An 18,607-nucleotide genomic window follows, 5' to 3' on the forward strand; every position below is an offset into this window, starting at 1 on the left:
ATAGACCTTTTTGTCGAGTAAGAGGGGAAATGCTAAACTTTTCTGCTTAGATTTTTTGGCATAGTTAATGGATTTTAGCCTTTTTCTTTCTTATTAATTTTTTTCTTTCATAAGCATAGTCCCGGTAAAATTCTCACTTTCAGTTGATACTTTACCTCCTCCGAAAAGTTTCCCATATTAGAGACTCAATGGCGTATAAAATCATCTTAAACATTTACTTATAATGAATGGAAATAAAATCTAAAAAGTTAGCTACTAATTCTTTCACGGCCATTACGAAGACTTTGCTTAAAAATGGAAAAAAAGCAAAATATAAAAGAGTGTACATTGTCTATTTTTATAATTGACTTGGCTCTGTATGTATTATGTAATTAATTTTTAATCTTATATTTTGATTATTTATAGAGATATAAAATGAATTTGATAGTTAAAGAAAGAAAAGAAGAGATGAAAAATTGTGTGTTCGATCCTCTAATAAAACTAACATTTTAATAAATTAATATTTATCATTTTTTTAATTATTTGAGTTTTGGAAGTGTAATGAGTCGAGTAATTTTATTTGATGGTTGTTTGGTTCACTTATCTATGTTGATCAAGTAATCGATCAATTTATCTCCATGAATAATGATGATTTTTAAGAATATTTAACATTTGACCATCAATTCCTTAAATCATGTAATTATTTTTGTCAACCATGCAACCTCTATAAATATAGGTCCTACATATGTTTGACATTCATCATAGTGTGTAATGTATTTTTTTTATTAAAAAAAACAGAGATGATGAACTCGTGATAAAGAATCACCTAACACATTACTGATACTCTCTATAAATATCACATGACAACCTTAAACAAATACGCACAATTCATATATCAATATCCATTACTTTGTCATATTCTAATTTGAGTGTAAAAGTCTTTATTATTACAGTCTTTTAAGTTGGTTTAGAGCAATTTGAGTTAATATCTTTATACAAAAATAACTTAATTTTTTAATATTATTTTTAAGACATATTTCTCATAAAAAATCACATAATTTAGTTTATAATTTTTAATTTAATATTATCTTCATTTTTATTTATAAAATTTAATTACCTAATTCATCAATATTAAAAAAATAAATTAATTTAATTAATATCAATAAATTTATCCTAAACTTATAAACATTATCATTAATGCTCTTCTCTCTTAAATGTTTATGGATATAACTTCTTTTATTTAATTAAAATGTTTATTTTAAATTAAATTAATGTAAGAAATAATACAAATTGAATATTGTATAAAGGAACAAACATAATTTTGTTTTGTATTAGACCATAAGTAATACTCCATATTAGATTATATATATAACTTTTATTTTAAAATTATAGAGTATACTTTTTTTAGAGGAAATTATAGAGCAAACTACATTCATATGATTTCTCTTTTATAAATATTGAAAACAAAATAGGGATATGCAACAGCAAACGAGGGAGGTTTGAGGAGAGAGGGAGAGAGAGAGAATGTAGGCGCGTGTGGCACAGTTATGAGTTAAGACTTAGGAGAAGTACACATTGGCATAGGCATTGTTATTGGATTATGTGTAGAGTCCGATAGACTAGAATGACGGCTACTAGTTACTACTCTCTCTCTTCATAAACACACCATTTATGTTTTTCCCTTCCCTTCACGCCAAACGCCTGCACTCTACACTCTACTCTCTCGTGCTCTGTGACTACTGTCACTCTCTCATAAACCAAACATGCCCTTAATCCATTTTCCATAGTAGTTAGTGTTGTTACTCATCTCTTCCATCTTCAATCTCTCTTCTTTCCTTATTGTTGCTCACCAAGGTGGGGTTTTTTGTACGTGTGGTGGCAATGGAAAAAGCTGTGTTGGTGTTGGCTTTTGTGGGCAAGTTGAGAAGGCACTTTCTGCTGCTTGTTGTGGCAATGGTGCTTGTGCTGTTACTCTCTTCATTTGCTTCACCACTCAGCGATGAAGGTGTGTGTGCACGTCTCTCACCTTTGAGACACCCCTTTTTGCTCATTTTGTTTCCTTTGCTTTCCCCAAAGAGAAAAACAAGAGTTTCTCTTGCATTCGTGCATATGGGTGTCTGTGAGGATCACGTTTGGTTATGCTGGAGGGTTAAAAATGCAAGCTTGGTTGTTTTCATGAGTTTTCCCAGAGAAATGGAATGAGTAGTGGAGTGAGTGAGCCCAGTTATTTTGGGGTGATGTTTATTTGGTTGGATTTTTTTTATGTTCTTTTTAAGGTAACTACCTCTCCCGTGTTTTGTTTGTTTAAGTTGAAACATTTGAGGCGTGTATTTTGTTGTAATGAGTGCAAGGTTTTTTTTTTTGAGAACTGAGCTCTTGCTTTGTGATTTGATCTATCCAACCTCATATGCTCTGTTTAAGGTTTGGGTGATTTGATCAATGTTATTTTCTTCCTTTGATATGGCAAAGCCATGCCTTTTGAGCGAAAGGCAAGGTTTTTTTTTTTAAATCTCATTAGTTTGAGAAGAAAATATATAAAAAAAAGTACTGTATAGTAAGTAATAGTTAAACAAGAACAACCATAATTAAACTTAAGTGATTAATGTGTTGAAATTTAAGTTGAATCACTCCAACACTATGGAGTTTGATTCTTAATTGAAACAATTCTTTTGTCAAAAAAATTTAAAAAGAACAAGTGTTCATTTTGTTAGAAAGTGAACTTTTTATGAGTGTAGCTCAACCTTACAAAATAAGCTTGGAAGGTGAGAATTACTTCCCACTTATAATATAATTTATCTTGGTACTATTTTTATTTCATATGAGACTTCAACATGTCTCATAAGACTACCTGACTAAGCGTTACAATGATAGGATCCTTCCACACATTTATGCATTTGATATTCGACTGTTTTATTTAAGGGTCATGGACTTATATTTTTATAATATTAATTTCTGCACTTGTATATGTCTGGTTATTTTGCTTTTGCGGTACCTTGTTAAACTTTAAACTAGAAATAAAGATGGAGTCCACAGAGTTAATCAACCAAGCCTGAATTTGTAAAGGAAAATAATCATTTAATTTACCACCCCTTTTATATCTTTCACCTTTTTTTTTTCTTCATTTGCATAGATGAAGGTAACCACTTGTCCCTTTTAAATAATTTACTATAGTGTCTTCATTTGTTTTTTGTTAATTTACTTTTAGTTTACATTACTCAGTCGGTCTCTGAATATTTGAAAATTTCAAGTGGGTTCCTAAACTAAAGTGTTTTTTTAATTGGTTCTTTTGATCATGTAATTTTTTTAATTGAATCCATAAAATTTATACAACTAGCATAAATTATCATTTTTTGACTGTTTCTAGCCGTCATAAACTAACACCAAATCTACTATTTTTTAGTTTAAGGATTCATTAAAAAATTAGTTTAGGGACCTGAGTATTTAACCTTATTTTTATTTAATACTTTTTCGTAGATGGTGGTGCTTATGAGTCATGAGCTGCCTCAGATATTTCTATGCTATTGTCTAATTATAATAAATAATAAATAAATGAAAAGAGTTGACATTATTTTCTGTTGGAAATTACATAAAGAATGGATGCTAAGATAGTTTATATTGTATAGTATACGAGTATATTATATATTATAAATAGATATAGATTTTGGAAAATATGCTTTGAGCATCAACGTGGGTCAACAAAAAGGTGTCCCTTTTGATTTTGGGATGTATTGTTGAGATACATGCATATGAAGAAGATAAAAAACAAGTGAGAGATAAAGTTATTATATATGGAGTCATACAAGGTGTCAACTTTCTTATCTTCAAATGATATAGCTCATAGATTTTATACACCCATGAAATTTTGATGTGCTTGACTTTTCATGCACGTGAAAATGTATATAGGACAAGCATTGATGAAGATTAAGGCTTCATTCAGCAATGTAGCAGATGTTCTGCATGATTGGGATGATTTGCATAATGATGACTTCTGTTCTTGGCGCGGAGTCTTGTGCGACAATGTCAGCCTTACTGTGTTTTCTCTGTGTGTTCTCTATCTCTGAACAATTTAATCGTGTTAATCTCTTTGATTAGCTACATTTTCTGTTAACATTAAGTTAAATGCTTCCTGTTGTTTCTAAAGGAATTTGTCAAGCTTGAATCTTGGTGGGGAGATATCACCCGCTATTGGTGACTTGGTAACCTTGCAATCCATGTATGTATTATATCTTTTGATTTGTAATTATTTGATCATACACCTTTTTCTCTTAGCTCTTATTTTTTTAACCTGAATTTTGCATTTCTTGCAATGACAGAGACCTGCAGGGAAATAAACTAACTGGTCAAATTCCAGATGAAATTGGAAACTGTGCTGAACTTATTTATCTGTATGAACCATGCCATGATCTTGTTTCTATTTACTTATGTGTATGTGTCGTTCTTTTCATACCGTGCTGGAGTTTCCCGTGATACAAATGCTGATCACATGTTTTTCTTTGTTTAATTTGGAAGGGATTTGTCTGATAATCAACTATATGGTGATTTACCTTTCTCCATATCAAAGCTAAAGCAGCTTGTGTTTCTGTAAGTTTGATACCAGAACTTGTCATTCAGTTTGTTACTTTGGTTTTTCATGCTGCTACAAGTCCTGAGTTGAGCTGGTGAATGCAGGAATTTAAAGAGTAATCAGTTGACTGGTCCTATCCCCTCAACATTAACCCAAATTCCAAACTTGAAGACTCTGTAAGTTCTCATTTTGTCATTAATGGGATGTAGAAAACTAATATGGGATCCAATGTGAGTCATGTCACAGTTTGGGAGTTGCTATGCTATGCTTTCACAAAGTTCTAATAGTCGAATGGTTATGTTTCTCAGTGATCTTGCACGAAATAGACTCACTGGTGAGATTCCTAGATTGCTCTATTGGAATGAAGTATTGCAGTACCTGTGAGTTTTTTTTAATAATTTGTTTGTATCATTTACATTTACTGCTACTACATGTTTCTCATTACAGTTAGCTATACTATGCAACTGTAATTTATAAATGTTTTGGGTTAAAAGCTTAACTATTTTTGTGTTGTTTATATAATCGTGTGATAGGGGGTTACGAGGGAACATGTTGAGTGGAACTCTGTCCTCTGATATCTGTCAATTGACTGGTTTGTGGTATTTGTGAGTATTTCAACCATTTCAATGAGGTTTCTCTTTTTTCTTTTTTAAATATCCTTTTGATCTTCCTTGTTTTATTAAATTTGCTATTTTGTTCTATTTTACCTGACTTCTCAGTGATGTGAGAGGCAACAATTTGACTGGCACCATACCTGACAGCATTGGAAACTGTACAAATTTTGCAATCTTGTATGTTACTTCACTGATGCATTCAGTAGCTGCATTGTAGTTGGTTTTTGTCCAATTTATAACTATTTTTTTAATGAATTTCAGGGATCTTTCATACAATCAGATTTCTGGGGAGATTCCCTATAATATTGGATTTCTTCAAGTGGCTACGTTGTGAGTGCTTTTGGCTGTGGACATGATACTACTCTAATGTTTTGCTCACATATCAGATTATCTTCTTAATATATCACTTCCTGGTAGATTTTTTTTATCATCTTGTTATCTAGAATTGTATAGAATGCAATAATCATTGCCTTCTCTTCCCAGGTCGCTTCAAGGAAATAGACTAACTGGGAAGATTCCAGAAGTCTTTGGTTTAATGCAAGCCCTTGCCATTTTGTAAGACTTATTATACTAATCATGATCATATTATTTTGATTTTACATTCTGGAAATAAATTTGGTTCACTGATGAATCATGCATTATTTGTATTATCACATTTTTGCAGGGATTTGAGTGAGAATGAGCTAATAGGACCCATCCCTCCCATACTAGGCAATTTGTCTTATACTGGAAAGCTGTAAGTATAATTTCACACAATGATAATAACTCTTGTAAACCATTACTTGTCTTAGTTTTTTTCTTTTCTTTTATTTTTTTATGATTTTAGGTACCTTCATGGAAACATGCTTACTGGAACAATACCTCCCGAACTTGGCAATATGTCAAGACTAAGCTACCTGTGAGTTGATCTCCAATTTTAGTGTCTGCTTGATCTCCTGCTTTCTTCATGAAGTTGCTAAGAAGATTTATTTTTACAGACAATTGAATGACAATCAAGTAGTAGGCCAAATCCCTGATGAACTTGGGAAACTCAAACATTTGTTTGAATTGTGAGTTTTAGTCATTCTGTCTCATGGTCAGTTTGCATTTTTCAGTGGCAGTGGTGTTAACTTGCTTTCCTTACTGTCATTCAGGAATCTTGCCAATAATCATCTTGAAGGATCTATTCCACTTAACATTAGCTCATGCACTGCCATGAATAAGTTGTAAGATTGAACTCTAGTCTGAGAGTATGTGGAATGTCATTTAACATTCTGTAGTTATCAATACCTTAGCTTGGAGAATTGTCCAATCATTTGTTTTCTTTTGCAGTAATGTGCATGGAAATCATTTAAGTGGTTCAATTCCTTTGAGCTTTAGCAGCCTTGGAAGCTTGACTTACTTGTATGTTTCATCTACTGTATTTATACTTATTTCATTTTTTTTATAGTAAATTTTTCCCAATTAGTAATGTGATGAAAAAGTTTTGTTGGATTTCCAGAAATCTTTCTGCAAACAATTTCAAAGGGAGTATACCTGTTGATTTGGGCCATATAATAAATCTTGACACATTGTAAGTTTCATGAAACTATCTGATTTGTCATAATTACTATATATGCTAAATTAGTTTTTCTGTTATGTTTTAGGGATCTATCTAGCAATAATTTTTCAGGGTATGTTCCAGGGTCTGTTGGTTATCTTGAGCATCTTCTGACCTTGTAAGATGAAAATTGACATTAAACCATTTGATCTACCTTGTATTTTTTAATTTCACTTATTGATGTTGTATTTCTGCATTGTATTTAGGAACTTGAGCCATAATAGTCTTGAGGGTCCCTTGCCTGCTGAATTTGGGAATCTTAGAAGCATACAGATTTTGTGAGTTTTGTTGCTCTTTTTAAAGGTTAAAATTCATAGTCCTATTAAATTGTTGTTGTGGTTTTAAGGATCCATAATGCTTTGTTTCTGTCTCTAGTGATATGGCATTCAACTATCTGTCGGGTAGCATCCCTCCGGAAATTGGTCAGCTGCAGAATCTTGCGTCTCTGTACGTCAAGCAATAATGTATTTCCTGTTTGATGTTTTTTTGCACTGCACATATTCAGAATAGCATGTTCATGACTTTTTTGTTTTGCTGAAACTGTGATAGGATTTTGAACAACAATGATCTGAGTGGGAAGATTCCAGATCAGCTTACAAATTGCTTAAGTCTTAACTTCCTGTGAGTTTTCCTAACAGCTAGCCACTGTCTTCTTTTAATAATTTTCTTCAGTGTTGTGATTAAGTGTCTCTTGTCTCAATGCTTTGTTTCATGTGTTAGGAATGTCTCATACAATAACTTATCTGGGGTCATTCCTCTCATGAAGAACTTCTCATGGTTTTCTGCTGACAGGTATTGTGGAAAAATGTAGGAATTTTTTGGTTTCTACATTCATTTATCAATGACTTTTAATGTGAAATGTTGCAGCTTCATGGGAAATCCATTATTATGTGGAAATTGGTTGGGATCCATATGTGATCCTTACATGCCAAAATCCAAAGGTGCGTGACATCCATCTGAAATGACTCAATAGTTACACATATATTTATATATAGCATTGGTTTGTGATGGGTAAAAAGTATCTGAATACAATGTATTAATGAAAACTTATTTGTACTTTTTTGTTCAGTGGTTTTTTCAAGGGCTGCAATTGTTTGTCTCATTGTTGGTACCATCACATTATTGGCCATGGTAATTATAGCAATCTACAGATCAAGCCAATCAATGCAATTGATTAAAGGATCTAGTGGAACTGGGCAAGGCATGTTGAACATAAGAACTGCTTATGTTTATTGTTTAGTATTGTTATGTGAACCAACTTCTCACTCGTTTTCTCTTTTGCTTCCTTCTCTTCAGGCCCCCCCAAGCTTGTAATTCTTCACATGGGCTTGGCCATCCATACCTTTGATGACATTATGAGAGTTACTGAGAATCTCAATGCGAAGTATATTGTAGGGTATGGTGCCTCTGGTACTGTGTACAAGTGTGCTTTAAAGAATTCCCGGCCAATTGCAATTAAGCGACCATACAACCAGCATCCACACAACTCAAGGGAGTTTGAGACAGAACTTGAAACTATTGGCAATATCAGACACAGGAATCTTGTCACTTTGCATGGTTATGCTCTAACTCCTAATGGAAATCTTCTTTTCTATGACTATATGGAGAATGGCTCTCTGTGGGATCTTCTTCATGGTAATATTCACTCACCTTGAAATAACTCCTTGGAATTTTTTAATGTGATATGAAATCTTGTCTTCAATAATAAAAAAAAAATTGTAGAAGGTGCATCGAAATTGGAATCTTTCTCAGATTAATGATGTCTTACTCTTAAACTTACTAACAGATTTGCTTCTTTTGTTCAAGGAAAATGAGTAAATGTAGCTTAAGATTGTTTTTATGACATCTCTGTTTTGTCTGACAGGTCCCTTGAAAAAGGTAAAACTTGATTGGGAGGCACGCCTGAGGATTGCCATGGGAGCTGCTGAAGGACTTGCTTACCTCCATCATGACTGCAATCCTAGAATCATTCACAGGGATATAAAGTCCTCAAACATCTTGCTAGATGAAAACTTTGAAGCTCGTCTCTCTGATTTTGGCATTGCCAAATGTTTGTCAACCACAAGAACTCATGTGTCAACGTTTGTTCTTGGAACAATAGGCTATATTGACCCTGAGTATGCCCGGACATCTAGGCTGAATGAAAAATCCGATGTGTATAGCTTTGGAATTGTTCTACTTGAGCTACTAACTGGGAAGAAAGCAGTGGACAACGATTCCAACTTGCATCACTTAGTAAGTAATTTCTGCATTATTCAATTTTTGGTTCCAACTTGCATCACTAAGTAATTTCTGCATTATTCAATTTTTGGTTAATATTTCTAAGGATTTGGTCATCAATTGAGCTGACTATTTTCGTGTGATCCATAATAGCCAACTTCATCTAGTGATACAAGGCTTTGTTGTTGTATTCAATTTTTGGTTTATCATATGATATGATCATCGTATGTATAGTATATACCTAGAATCTGAGTAATGACAATTATGTGGTTTGTAAGGTTTGTTTGTGCATTTGGTATGATCATATTTGAACAACAAATGTTAAGTATATATCAGTGGTAACTCTTAGTGCATCTTTGGTAATACTTAAATATAGAGAAATACTCCTTATAATTTTCAAAAGCTCACTCGGGAAACAGGTAAAAATAAATGATTATTTCTTCAAAAGCTAAACCAAACACATTTATTTCTTCGATATGCATAAGTCCTCATATTAAGTCTTTTCCTGTTATAAAGCTGGCAATAATTAGTGTAATATGGATTGCAGATATTATCCAAGGCAGATAACAACACTATAATGGAGACTGTGGATCCTGAGGTGTCTATTACCTGCATGGATCTGACCCATGTTAAGAAGACGTTTCAGCTTGCTCTTCTTTGCACAAAAAGAAATCCTTCCGAGAGGCCAACCATGCATGAGGTTGCCAGGGTTTTGGCATCACTACTCCCAGCACCTCCCAGTAAAAATATATTTGTACCTTCTTCAAACACCATTGATTATGCACAATTTGTGATTCAAAAGGTAAACAAAAACAGCCTTCACACCCCACAAATGGATCAATGGTTTGTTCGCTTTGAGGATGTTGTATCAAATAACAGCCTCTAGGCAATTCATATTCAATGTATCCATCATTCATGCCAAAGCCAAAGGTTGGGGTGAAGAGGGTGGAGACTTAAGTCTTCTAGATTGACAGTAAAGAGAATAGAGCTTATAGAAGGTTTCCACTGTATTTTCTACAACTTTTTAGCAGTACTGGAATGGTTTTTGCAGACATATTGCTTTCTAGATTAACTATATTACTATTGCAAATCTTATCATACTAATGTTTATTCCTCAATTTACGTGCAAGATAATAACTATAGAATGATAATTCAAAATCATCTCGAGTTTATAGGTTTTAATTGAATGACATAAGGGGTTGGTATAGTGGAAAACTAAACAAAATAAACAAGATAGTGAATTGAACTAACATATCAGGAGAAGCATGCCCATGCAAATCCTTACTATATATACTCAATTTACGTGCAAAATAGTAACTATAGAATGATAATTTTATAAGATGTATTTGAATTATGTAAGTGGTAGCCAAGACAATGCATTTTTTTTGTAAGGCGACAGGACCAGCATTTTCCGGAAGGCTATTAGCAGTGTTATGGAAAACATTTTCGGAAGGCTATAGCAGTGTTATGGTAATCATTTTCCGGAAGGCTATTAGCAGTGTTATGGAAAACATTTTCGGAAGGCTATAGCAGTGTTATGGTAATCAATTTTCGGCAGCTATTAGCAGTGTTACGGGAAATATTTTCCGGAAGATATATTTACCATTTTGGAATGAGCATTATGGGTGTTTTTTTTTCACGAAAATTTTACTTTCCCAAAAAGTTTATCTGGAACCCTTTCAATACAGTTACGGAAGAACTTTTCAAGAAATGTATACTAAAGGTTCCGGAATGACCATTCAAATTATTTTTTCCCAATGTTAGAACAAATCTCTTTTAACCTGTGATATTACAAACTACAAAAGAAACACAGATTATTAACAAAATGCGGAAATTACAGATCAAAACATACCTCCAGCCATTGTCATGAAGAGTTTCTTGTTTTTGGTTCTTCCAAGCTCTCTCTCTTCCTCTCTCTAGATGGTGTGTAAGACTGAATTCGAAGGGATGAGCTCAGGGACCAAATTCATGTGCTTATATAGGCGTTTTACCATCAAGAATGCATTTACCAGCCATTACCACTCATTATTGGCTGTTACAATTCATTATTGGCCATTATCATCCATTAACAGCCATTCAATTTGGCTTTCAAAACTGATGAGCGTTACAAAATTTCAAAATGTTATGACCATGAATTATTACATTCTCCCACTTGCTCCAAACATTTTAACTTAATGCTCAATCTTCTTAAGAAATGAATATATGAATCATAGTGATAGTTCATCTTATAACGAGTAATATCATCTATGTATTACAATATACTCAATTTCCCAAGCAGTATACTTAAAGTGGTAATAAAACTTCATGAATAAACCCAATGTTTATTCTTGGTCCAAAACATAATTTTTCTCAAATAAATCAATGTGCACCAAAATATGAGAAAATATCATAATATAAAAGTTTCAATTTTTACATATATGTATACAATCATAAATTGGAACCAAGTCCCATTCTTTCTACATGATCCTTAAATTTAAACGGTGGCATGCCTTTAGTTAAAGGATCAACGATCATCAACTCAGTGCTTATATGCTCAATGACCACTTTCTTGTCTTTTACTCTTTCTCTAATGGCTAAGTACTTAATGTCGATGTGCTTACTTCGACTTCCACTTTTGTTATTCTTAGCCATAAAGACAGCAGCTGAGTTATCACAAAAAATTCTTAAAGGCCTTGAAATAGTATCAATTATCTTCAGCCCAGAAATGAAACTTTTAAGTCATACACCATGTGATGTAACCTCAAAACAAGAGACAAACTCAGCTTCCATGGTAGAAGTAGCAGTCAAAGACTGCTTAACACTCCTCCATGAAATAGCTCCACCAGCCATCATGAAAATGTACCCAGATGTTGATCTACGAGAGTCAACACAACCAGCAAAGTCTGAGTCTGAATAACCAATCACATCTAGATTGTCTGTCTGTCTATACATAAGCATGTAATCTTTGGTCCCTTGAAGGTACCTCAATACTTTCTTAGCAGCTCTCCAGTGGTCAATACTTGGATTACTCAGATATCTTCCTAACATTCCAACTGCAAAAGCAATGTCAGGCCTTGTGCATACTTGAGCATACATGAGGCTTCCAACAACTGAAGCATAAGGAATGTTTTTCATTTGTTCCCTCTCAAAGTCATTCTTTGGACATTGGTTCAAATTAAACCTATCACCTTTCACAATGGGAGCAACACTTGGTTAACAATCTTTCATCCAAAATCTCTCTAGAATTTTGTTAATATAGGTTTCCTGTGATAGACCCAAAATACCTCGAGATCTATCTCTATGAATCTTAATGCCGATGACATAAGATGCATCACCCATATCCTTCATGTCAAAATTCTTAGAGAGAAATTGTTTCACCTCATGTAGCAAACCCCGATCATTGGCTGCAAGTAAAATATCATCTACATATAAAACAAGAAAGCATATTTTACTCTCACTAACCTTGTGGTATATGCATTGATCCATGGGGTTTTCATCAAAACCAAATGAAGAAATTATCCCATGAAACTTAAGGTACCACTGACGGGAAGCTTGTTTTAAACCATATATAGATTTATTAAGCTTGCAAACCAAATGCTCACCACTATTAGAGGAGAAACCTTCAGGTTGTTTCATATAAACCTCCTCCTCTAAATCACCATTAAGAAAAGTTGTTTTCCCATCCATTTGTTGCAACTCAAGGTCAAAATGAGCAACTAATGCCAAGATTATACGAAGAGAATCTTTCTTAGATACTGGAGAAAAAGTCTCTTTGTAATCTATTCCTTCCTTTTGAGTAAATCCCTTAGCAACAAGTCTTGCCTTGTATCTCTCAATGTTGCTTAATGAATCCTTTTTGGTCTTAAAGACCCATTTACATCCAATGGCCTTCGCCCCATTAGGCAACTCTACAAGGTTCCAAACTTTGTTACTCTGCATGGAACTCATCTCATCCTTCATGACATCATACCATAAATTTGACTCTTTACAACTCATGGCTTGATCAAAAGTTTCAGGATCATTTTCAGCTCCAATATTATAGTCAGATTCTTGCAAATATACAATATAATCACTAGGAATAGCTGATTTTCTTACTCTAGTAGACCTCTTTAATGTTGCATCAACATTTTCTTGGGGATCATGTTGTTCAACTGGTTGTTCATCATTTTCATGAATTTGATGATCAACTTGATCTACTGGATTATCAACAACAGTTTGCGGAATGCCAATCATGTGTTGCTCATCATCCCTTTGAACTTGAGGGGTATGAATTACAACCAATCTTTCATTTGACGTGGAAGGTTGAGATTCTATATAATCAATTTCAGAACCTAAGTCCCTCAATTGATCACTCCCACTGATCAAATCATTTTCAATAAATTTGGCATTTCTTGATTCCACAATCCTAGTAATATGATGTGGACAATAAAACCTATAACCTTTAGACCTTTCGGCATATCCAATGAAATACCCACTAATGGTCCTCGGGTCAAGTTTCTTCTCTTTTGGGTTATATATTCTCACCTCAGACGGACAACCCCAAATGCGCATATGTTTCAAACTCGGTTTCCAACCTTTAAATAACTCAAAAGGTGTCTTTGGGACAGCCTTGGTTGGAACACGATTTAATATATACACTGCCGTCTTTAGTGCTTCAGCCCACAAGGATTTAGGAAGATTGGAGTTGTTAAGCATACTCCGCACCATGTCCAATAATGTTCGGTTCCTTCTTTCTGCCACACCATTCTGATTCGGAGAACCAGGCATAGTGTATTGGGCAACAATCCCATGTTCTTGAAGGAACTTTGCAAAGGGACCAGGTGCTTGTCCATTCTTAGTATACCTGCCATAGTATTCTCCACCTCTATCTGATCTCACTATTTTTATTTGCTTGCCACATTGGTTCTCAACTTCAGCCTTAAAGACTTTGAAGGCATCCAATGCTTCGTATTTGTTATGAAGCAAATAAACATTCATATATCGTGAATAATCATCTATAAAGGTGATAAAATATTTCTGACCATGTGCATCCATATCTGGACAACAAATATCAGTATGAATTATTTCTAATATGCTTGAACTCCTATTAGCACCTTCCTTAGACATGTTGGTCTGCTTACCCTTAATGCAGTCCAAACAAGTCTTAAAGTCAGCAAAATCTAGAGTATTGAGTACCCCATCTTTCACTAACCTTTTAATCCTCTCAATGAAGATATGTCCTAATCTCCGGTGCCATAACATAGAGGAATTCTCATTAATATTACACCTTTTAATACCAGTTTGAACATGCATAGAACTATAAGTGGCATTATTTTGTAAACCAAGAAGATAAAGACCATCAGACAATATACCATTCCCAACACATTCAGAATTATAAAATAACTCAAATGATGTGTCTTTGAAATTAAAGGAATATCCAAACGGTACAAGCCTTGAAATAGAAATCAAGTTTCGGGAAAAACTTGGTACATAAAAAGTCCTTTCTAATTTTAAAATAAAGCCACTACTTAAAGTCAAAATGCAAGTTCCAATGGCCTCCACATGTGAGCCTAGCTTATTGCCTTATAAAATGCTTTGCTCACTTCCCACTGGTTTCCTTAGGTTTTGCATACCCTGTAAAGAATTTGCAATATGAATAGTAGATCCAGAATCAATCCACTTGGTGTTAATATTAACACTAACCATATTAGATTCATAACATACTAATGAGATTGATTTACCTTTCTTCTCAAGCCATTTCTGGAACCCGGGGCAATTCTTTTTCACGTGTCCCTTCTTCTTGCAAAAGAAACACTTTGCCACCTTCTTAATATCAGCTTGAGGTGGTATTTTACCATTCCCCTTCTGATAAGCTTGAGACTTAATTGCTTTGTTCTTCCCATAAGCAGTAGTCAGCAGTGCACTCTCACCCATCTCCATTACAAGCCTTTCTTCTTCCTGAATACACATGGTCATTAATTCATTGATAGACCATTTATCTTTATGTGTGTTGTAGGAAATCTTAAACGGCCCATATTCATGCGAAAGGGTGTTCAAAATGAAATGCACTAGGAAAGACTCAGACATATCAACCTCTAGTTTCTTAAGTTGAGCTGAAATATCTCGCATTTTCATGATGTACTCACACACACCTTTCACACTGGTGAGCCGAAGAGAAGAAAACTTCATGATCAAGGTGCTTGCTAAAGTCTTATCTGAAGTGATGAACTGGTCATCAATGGCCTTAAGCAAGTCTCAGACCTTTTCATGCTGGTCAACAAAACCACGTATCCCAGCCGAGATTTTAGTCTTAATGAACATCACGCTGAGCCGGTTGGATCGCTCCCACCGCTCATATAGCGCAACGTCAACTGGGCTACTTTCATTTGTGATTGCAGGTGGTTCGTCTTTCCTTATAGCATAATCTATGTCCATCCACCCCAATTGTAAAAGAATTCTCTCCTTCCATATCTTATAGTTATCTCCTTTGAGTTCGGGAACATCACATGGAATATCAGAAAAACTAATAGTTTGAGAAGCTACAAAATTCAAAGGCTTATGTCAAAATTTGAGGCATACTAATCTTAATTGTATCTTTTACCAATGTAAACATACCATAAAATTGAATCTTGTGACATAAAAATTGCCTGTGGGCTAAATTTTTAATTCAATAAGAAACAATTAAACCTTATGATAGAATAATCAAATTACTTGCTCAATATTCATGCTTTACGGGTACAATATGAAAATAATTTAATTTCTATCGTAAATTTTTACTTTATGATAAAATCGACAAATTATACATACATCATGATGCCTGTGGGTAAATCATGAAAAATAATACGTCATTTTATCCCAATTAGTTATACAGATATAATAAAAATTCTTGTGAGATAAAATTTATTATATAAGTATAATTAATTACAATATTATGTCTAATTCCTTATATGATCTTTAACCAACTTAATATATAATTTTAATCAAATATAGATGCTATGGCTAATCCATAATTAATCAAAATTATAAAGATCACTTAGACATAAAAATTTATTATATGAGAATAAATAGTATTTTGCATTTCAAAATCAAGATACAATATAATTATGAATAAGATTCTCATATAATTTTATAATTGAAATATAATATTATGCATTTTATTTCATATATATATGCATAGAATAAAATGTTCTAGAATATATTCATGCATAAATTAAATCAAAATTCCAAAAACTGTAAAGTAGAATGTGTATATAACGTATTAAAAACGACTACATATCAAAAAAGCTTTATTGGTTTAGTGGTCTGGACATACTTTAGTGTTCTCAGAGTCAAGGGTTTGACACCCAGCTAGCACAAAATGTAGGAGTTTTTGTCTTTTTTTTTTTTTTTAAACACTCTTCATCATCTTCAACCTTTAGCGGGTCAAACCTGACCCATATGCAGACCCGTTCGTTTTTCATTCATTTGGACACCATTTTTCACGATTCAAAAGCCAAAATAAAGGAAATCAAACGAAATACAGATTTCTAATTTTATTTTTAAGAAACAAGGCCCTTCATACCATAAACGAAATCAAATCAGAAAATACCGAAAAACGAAAATGGACAAGGCAGAGGCAATTCTTGCTCTGATACCAAATGTTAGAACAAATCTCTTTTAACCTGTGATATTACAAACTACAAAAGAAACACAGGTTATTAACAAAATGCGGAAATTACAGATCAAAACATACCTCCAGCCATTGTCATGAAGAGTTTCTTGTTTTTGGTTCTTCCAAGCTCTCTCTCTTCCTCTCTCTAGATGGTGTGTAAGACTGAATTCGAAGGGATGGGCTCATGGACCAAATTCATGTGCTTATATAGGCGTTCTACCATCAAGAATGCATTTACCAGCCATTACCACTCATTATTGGCTGTTACAATTCATTATTGGCCATTATCATCCATTAACAACCATTCAATTTGGCTTTCAAAACTGATGAGCGTTACAAAATTTCAAAATGTTATGACCATGAATTATTACACCCAAAACTTGTTTTCCGGAAAATGATTTTCAGAAGCATATTTAAATAGTTATGGAAGAGCTTATTACTTTTTGGAATAGGCTCCCCGGAAGTGTAGTATGAATATTATGGGATGGTTATTCTGGAATGCATGTTAAGTCATTTCGGAACGTCGATTCCGGATAATAATTATTTATGTTAAAGATTTTTTGTAATTGTGATACAAGTGTTCTAAAAAGTTTGTTCCAAAAGAGTTAGTCATGATTGCTTTACGAAATGAGTTCTCCAAACAAAAATCGAAGAAGAGCCAAAACAACCACTTACCTACAGGGTCGTTGATACAAACTGTGTATATAAAAAAAAATAGTCTTTGCTGCAAACTTTTGTATAAATTGAAATGATATAAGAGATATATAAATAAACAATGAAGGTTGAAAAGTTTATCTTTAGTAATAAAAGTATTAAGATCATTCAAAGATTAGGAATGAAATTATCACCAAGAATAAGATAAAGATCATAGATAATTGATAACGCTTAATTAAGGAAAGTAGGCCCATGGATTCAAGGTAATTCATTGTATAAGCTTCCCTAAGGTAATTAATTCATGGTGAAGGTTCTCATGCAACTCAGGTGCGTATCTAAGTAGTGGAACTCTCTCATTTTGCATCCTGATACTTCAAAGGTCATCCAGAAACACTCACTCCCTTTTTAAGTTTCTTCTATAACAATGTTGAAAGATTGGTGCTTCCTTATAGGAATTCTTAACAGCATCTTGTTAGAATTAGTTATGTTAGTTCAGATAGTTATTTCTGTTATAACCACTCTCGTGCATGTACATATATAAGCCCTCACGTTCATTGAATAAGAGGTGTTGCAGTTTCGATCATCAAGAGCCAAGCGTAGTTTTCACTGCACTACCTAATATTTTTCTTCTCAGAAACATGAGTTTCACGTCTTTCTTCCAGCTTAGTTCAATATTTGCTTTCAACATGGTATCAGAGCTCTTCTAAACGAGGAGCTCTGCTGCGCACTCTTTTCTTCCTTCTTTTCTCCCAAACACTAAACCTTCACCATGAACGAAACAGTACTCAATAGCACTGAGAGCTATTTGTATCTCCATCCAAGTGAGAACCCAGCTACAACTCTCGTCTCACCTGTCCTGGACTCGACCAATTACCATTCCTGGAGCCGATCCATGATCACGGCATTAAGTGCCAAAAACAAGCTAGAGTTCATCGACGGAAGCGCGCCGGAACCACTCAAAACAGACAGAATGTATGCAGCTTGGCGACGGTGCAATAATATGGTAGTATCTTGGTTAGTCTATTCCGTTGCAACCTCCATAAGGCAGAGCATCCTTTGGATGGACAAAGCGGAAGAGATATGGCGAGACTTGAAGTCAAGATACTCGCAAGGAGATCTTCTAAGGATTTCCGATCTTCAACAAGAGGCTTCGACACTGAAACAGGGAGCACTCTCGGTGACGGAATATTTTACTCGCCTTCGTGTTATTTGGGACGAGATTAAAAATTTCAGACCGGACCCGGTCTGCACCTGCAACATTAGATGTACCTGCTCCACCTTCACCGTCATTGCACAAAGGAAAATAGAAGATCGAGCTATGCAGTTTCTACGCGACCTGAATGAGCAATATGCTAACGTTCGATCTCATGTGCTCCTCATGGACCCCA

At 34.0% G+C, this 18,607-nt stretch overlaps 1 protein-coding gene across 1 annotated transcript; it reads left to right on the forward strand.

The window, feature by feature from the left end:
* Positions 1–1,497: 1,497 nt before the first annotated feature.
* On the forward strand, positions 1,498–10,031 carry LOC100800185 (LRR receptor-like serine/threonine-protein kinase ERL1). The gene is made up of 27 exons (XM_006587316.4): positions 1,498–1,984; positions 3,883–4,021; positions 4,121–4,192; positions 4,293–4,364; positions 4,489–4,560; positions 4,648–4,719; positions 4,852–4,923; positions 5,077–5,148; positions 5,263–5,334; positions 5,419–5,487; positions 5,641–5,712; positions 5,822–5,893; positions 5,984–6,055; positions 6,135–6,206; positions 6,291–6,362; positions 6,469–6,540; positions 6,638–6,709; positions 6,783–6,854; positions 6,943–7,014; positions 7,112–7,183; positions 7,286–7,357; positions 7,457–7,528; positions 7,604–7,677; positions 7,806–7,937; positions 8,033–8,371; positions 8,601–8,971; positions 9,504–10,031. Exons 1-27 carry the CDS (start codon positions 1,861–1,863, stop codon positions 9,840–9,842), a joined length of 2,955 nt encoding a protein of 984 aa, XP_006587379.1. The 5' UTR covers positions 1,498–1,860; the 3' UTR covers positions 9,843–10,031.
* The last annotated feature ends 8,576 nt before the right edge of the window (positions 10,032–18,607 follow it).

Source organism: Glycine max, chromosome 9 (assembly GCF_000004515.6).
Source record: "Glycine max cultivar Williams 82 chromosome 9, Glycine_max_v4.0, whole genome shotgun sequence".
Lineage (NCBI taxonomy): Eukaryota > Viridiplantae > Streptophyta > Magnoliopsida > Fabales > Fabaceae > Glycine > Glycine max.